At 41.0% G+C, this 5,890-nt stretch overlaps 1 protein-coding gene across 1 annotated transcript in view; it reads right to left on the reverse strand.

Annotated features, from left to right (window-relative positions):
- Positions 1–780: 780 nt before the first annotated feature.
- LOC105923080 (Golgi apparatus protein 1-like) overlaps positions 781–5,890 on the reverse strand; it is a gene marked incomplete at its 3' end in the record, with an annotated part of 52,340 nt that continues 47,230 nt past the window's right edge. Inside the window, 2 exon segments of the mRNA XM_036130875.1 lie at positions 781–869; positions 5,759–5,872. Of these exon segments, the coding sequence (XP_035986768.1) occupies positions 781–869; positions 5,759–5,872 (203 nt within the window).

Raw genomic sequence — 5,890 nt, forward strand, 5'->3', positions numbered from 1 at the left:
TGGCTACGTGCGTACAAGGCCTAAATTAAGTAGTGTAAAACTAAGGAATAGTTCAGAAAGTGGAGAACTGCATTCTGTTTGTCAAATAAGATTTAATCCAGTGTAGACAAAACACCCTAATGCCACAGAGGTTTTTCACCAGTAAATTGTGATATATTGCATCAAAAACTTTTTTAATGTCAACAAACTCTCAAATAGCAATTTTGTTTGTTGTCAATAGCAGTTGTTATTTCTTAAATAGCTCCCATTATGGCCAGTGTTGTTAACTAGTCTGATCTAAAACAGTTGACATTCACTGATTAAATTATGATAAATGGTAGCAGAAAGGCTAAAGAGGAAAGTGACCAGATACTTGTAACTACAAGTATCTGGTCATTTAAGCATATTTAACAATCTGATATGTTAATAAACAAACTCTGCTTCTTAGCTTGGTTGATTAAGATTCATATGAACTCGTGATTTTCATTTTAATCAATCACTTCTTCACCCTTCTGCCTTTACTACACCCTTCATCACATCACATGCTACTGAAAAAAAAAACTGCCCTCAGTGTAGCATGGAATAACCATTATATAATTATTATTAACAATTAGTTTTCGATGTGTCTCCTAGGATCTGAGCTGCCACTATTTCATAAAATATCTGAAGTATCAAAATGTGATGATGAGACTAAACAAGTCTGACCTTTCTCCTTAGTTCTTTTCTCAAACTGGATTACAACGCAAACAGAACAATTTGTTGCTGACATGAAGAACAGAGAGGTGAATCAACATAGCTTACTTCTTCTTAATGTTGGGGCAAAGCTTGAGGACATCCTCTTTGCAGGCAGTCTTGAACTTATAGGAGAAACGGAAGTCTTTGATCTGAATCTGCAGATAGCCACAAAATAAAAGACTGTTACTTAGAGATTCAGCATATAATGTTGCAGTACACTTAAATGGTATAGTTAAGACAACACATCAAAAAGCCCCATTTCCACCAACCCTACTCGATTTGGCCCGCCCAGCTCGGTTTTACTCTGCATGGTTTGTGTTCTAACTGGCCAAGAAATGCCTAGAAAAAGGAGATTGTATATGCTAGATTGTTTTGGATATTTTTTTAAAGATAAAATAATCCACTGAGATAAATATCTGATCACACATTAGCTTAAAGGAGTAATTAATGACATTTCACCACTAGGTGGTGCTTGAACACTGTCTGTGGACTAAAACAAGATGTATGACAAGCCACACCTCTCTCTACCTTCACTCCAGTTGCAGCCCGGTCCTTCCTTTCCCTTCTCACCTGTTGCCTCATATGCGCATATTTGTAAGTTATAAATTCACAGTAATACAGCCCCCCCCTTACAAGAACATTTGTAGTTAATTAGTAAGTAACTTATAACTTTATAATGCTGATGGCAAAATAATATTTTGATCTGCAGGGGATCCCTGGGGAAAGCTGAAGTGCCAGCTCAAGCCAACCCACGCGACCCAGTGCCCAACCTGTCCAATATGACCGGCACCTCATCAAAGCCTTGAACTCCGGATGGCAATCGGAGAACAAGGGTGTAAAAAGACCCCCAGTCTGTTCAAGTGTCGTGTTGTTGCATGTTGTTCCCAACTGCATTTAAAACTGGCCCGGCGCCCCCCTTTAACTTTCACATTCACTCACCATTTTCATAATCATACACGATGAAACATTTTGGTGTGTGTGGGGCTCGGTGCAGCCTTCCCCCCCTCCTCCCATACTACCAGCCAAGGTCCTTATTGGACTTCTGTGTAGCATTTGACACTCAATTGATTACTCCATTCTGTTAGAGGACCTGGAAAACTGGGTCAGCCTTTCCGGCACAGCATTCGACTGTTTTAAACCCTCCTTAAAAGAATAGGGACTTATTTGTGTCAGTAGGTAACTTTACATCAGAGACACAAAAAAATCACATGTGGGGTTTCCCAAGGGTCCATCACGGGTCCCCTCCTCTTCAATATCTACATGTTTCCTCAAACTCAGATCATAAAAACAACAACATAAGTTCCATAACTATGCAGACGACACACAGCTCTAATTCAATTCAATTTTATCTATATAGCACTATTGTATAGCACAATTCATGAAACATGTCATCTCAAGGCACTTTCCAAAGTCCAATTCAATCAGATTATACAGATTGGGCCAGATTAAAAAGATTGGTCTACATCAGCATGTCACCAGATGACTATGAACCCATTCAAGCACTGAGCAAATTCTTAGAAGAAATCAATGCACAACACAATTACAAAGTCACCCTTCTATTATCCAATCCAATCCATTCTATTACCTGAAGAACATTTTAGGATTAAAAGACTAACGTCTCAGCAGCAGCTAGTCAAACTAATCGATGCCTTTATCTTTAGTAGAATTGATTACTGCAACGGTGTCTTCACAGGTCTGCCTAAAAATTCGATCAGACAGAAGAAACCCTGATAAGGCTTGGGAAAACGTATTGTTGTTAGATGGACATTATAGTTGGTTTTGTTGTTTATTGGTAGTTTTCAGAATACTTAAGCTTTCAGTGTATCTAAAACACTGCACAAAGAGTTTTGATAAAAATTAAAAAGAGAAATCACATTTAACTTATTTTAGCTAACTGTTTTGAACTGAACCAAAAATGGTTTGGGGCCAATCAGGTATTATGGCTTGAGGCGTGACATAAAACTTTGATGAAAGCAAGAGGGGCTGAGCCGAACCAACAAAAACATGGCAGCGCAGGCGGACACACACGTAGATGGACTGCCCCACGCAGGGCAGATAAGGACAGAGGGGGACCTCTGCTCATGCTTGGGTGTAACTGTCCGCGTCTACACAACTTGAGAGGTGATTTGGAATTACAGCTACTAGGCACACGCTTAGGTGCCCTAGAAAGCAGCATGGTTGTGGCACGAAGATCCTTGTGAAGATCCTTTGTGTACAGTTTTCCCTGGCTAAAGAAAGTACGAGACATTGAGGGAACAAAGGCATTTGGCGAGTGGAAGACATCTGTATGCTATCCAGCCAACAAGTGAGGAGTGCGTTGTGGACACAGCAGTGCTTCCTGTTGCAGGAGTGGCAGTGTGGATCAACAGGTGGCTCAAGGTGCCAAATCTGACACCTCCATTGGTGATAGATCAGTTACAGATAAGCTACAGGTACAACGTCCCAATGCTATTCTGGTAATATCTGGTGATTTTAATCATGCTGCACTCTCTGCTACACGTCCAACTTTTCAACAGTTTGTAACCTGCTCTACTAGAGAAAACTAAACTCTGGACTTGTTTTATGCAAATTTCAAAGACTCATACATATCTAAGGCAAGACCTCTTCTTGGCAAATCAAATCATAATTTGTTTTTTCTCTGCTCAGAATATAAGCCTCTTGTTCAACAGCAACCTGCAGTAAAGATAAATGTGAGAAAATTGTCAAAGGAAGCTGAGGAAGCCCTTAAGGGTTGTGTTGAAGCAACAGACTAGGATGCACAGTGCCAGTCACATGGAGATGACATCAATGCCATGAATGAGTGTTTGACTGTCTATATAAACTTCTGTGTGGACAACACCGTCCTCACCAGAACAGTGAGATGCTTCCCCAACAACAAACCTTGAATCTAAAGGAACTGAATGAGAAAAAAAAAGTGCCTTCAGGAAAGGAGACAATGAATTACTGAAGAGTATACAGAAGAAACTTAAAGTCAAAATAAGAGAAAGCAAGGAGGTGTACTGAAAGAAGCTGGATAGCAAGCTCCAGCAGAACAGTATAAGAGATGTGTAGTTATGGATGAAGATCACAGGCTTCAGGCAGAAGGAGGATCGGACACATGGAAGTCTGGACAGAACCAGTGAGATAAACCCATTCTTCAAGAGGTTCGGTTCAGGAACAAGCTGGTCATCCTCCACTCTTGCACATAGGCAGTCATCACACCCTCCTTTAACACAAAATTTGCCTGTCTCACCTCAGTTATTTTATCTCCCGCCTCAGCCATGGATTTTTCAGCTTCTACTGTCTCTGGAAGTCAAGTGAAGAGGCAGCAGGAGAGACTGAAGCGGAAAAAGGCTGCAGGACTAGATGGTGTCTACCCCAGAATCCTGAAGGCCTGTGCAGAGCCGCTCTCTAGAATTCTACAGCACCTCTTCAACCTCAGTCTGACTAAGGAGAAGGTTCCACTGTTGTGGAAGAACTCCTGGATTGTTACGGTACCGAAGAAAACTCAACCCTCAGTCATCAATGACTTTAGACCTATTGTCCTGACATTCCATATCATGAAGGTTCTAGAGAGACTTATGTCGGCCTATGTGAGTACACAAACAAGTGGCTATCAGGACAGGATCAGTTTGCTTATAGCCATGGAGTTGGAGTTGAAGATGCCATCATACAACAAACCCACTGTCATTTAGACGAGGCAGACAGACCGATGAGGATCAAGTTCGTTGATTTCCCAAGAACATTTAACACATTTCAAACTGATTTGCTTTGTCAGAAACTCCAGAACACTCAGGTGGAGGACTCAACAACAGCCTGTATCAGAGACTACCTGACAAACAGACCACAGTTTTGAGAGACTGAAGGTTTTTTTTGTCTAACCAGGCAGTCAGCAGCACAGTACCACCATAGGGGACCGTACTCTCACCATTACTTTTCACTCTTTACACCTTAGACTTCCAATACAAGACAGACTCCTGTCATTTGAACAAATTCTCAGATGACTCTGCAGTCGGGCAGATGCATCAGTGCTAGACAAGAGGCTGAGTACAAGGAGCTGATGGACCGCTTTGTGCCCCATCAACAACAAAAATGTAAATAGAGTTTTAGTTCCAAGCCAATAGAAATCTTTGAATATAAAGGACAACCCTAGCACTGTTAGCAGCTTAGAGTTGGTCAGTCTCAAGAGTTTTCACAGAGCTTACAGATCATTTTTGTATCTCATCGGACACACTGTCACCATTCATTATTTCTATCTACTACTGAAAATATTGGCACACAAAAGATTTAAAGGTAGTGGGGACTTCTTCAATTGTTTTGTAACAATTGAAGAAGAATTGTGCTATCAGTCAACCAGAAGATGTTTTCTTTACTGACTGTCAACACAACAGGGTGTTAGATATTAGATGAGGCCACATGTTGCTGCAGCTGTTGAAAGCAGTTATTGGGAAAATTTCCACAATGCCTGATTAACAGGCATTGTGGATGTCACAGATGTGACATACATAGATCTAGACACAGGGAGTAAAAAAGGAAACGGTCAGTTATCAGCATATATATTTGGATAAACTTGGGCTCCATGCTATTCAACAGTCTGACAGAATATACCTAAGTGGTGATCAGTTTCTACTGAAGACAATGGGCAGAACGTGGAGGAGGAACATGGCTTCTATAAAGACTCATTTGACCAGCATTCTGGGCTCGCTCTTCCTTATCCCTTTTTCCCGTGTCAATACCTGTTAAGAGGGCCTAAAAACTGATTTGTACCACTTCTCTGGCTTATTTAGATTAAAAGTGTTAAAATATAGTTGGTTTCGAGAGTCATTTCCTACAAAAGATGTTATTCAATGTGTTACTGCTTCTCTGGGGTAAAAAGACCAGACAGGGTGCAGAGGCGTCCAACTGCCAACACGTCTCAAGAAATACTTACTTTCTTACCTCATAATAAAGAGACAGAAAAGGAGAATCAACAAAATTCAAAGGGAAGGCCCTTTAGATTTCAGAGAACCAAGCTGAGCTGTTGTAACTCAGCTTTAAGACAACATTGGTTTTCCATCCTGCTTACCAGCTGGAAGTGTGTGACTCCCACTGCACACTTTTCATTCATCTCCTTCTGATGTTTGTTCTGAACCAAACACTCCATTAGGTCACCAGAGTCAATCTGATTGTCAGCTACCTCCTGATGCACGGAGAGAAA

The sequence above is a fragment of the Fundulus heteroclitus genome, unplaced genomic scaffold, assembly GCF_011125445.2.
Source record: "Fundulus heteroclitus isolate FHET01 unplaced genomic scaffold, MU-UCD_Fhet_4.1 scaffold_39, whole genome shotgun sequence".
Classification (NCBI taxonomy): domain Eukaryota; kingdom Metazoa; phylum Chordata; class Actinopteri; order Cyprinodontiformes; family Fundulidae; genus Fundulus; species Fundulus heteroclitus.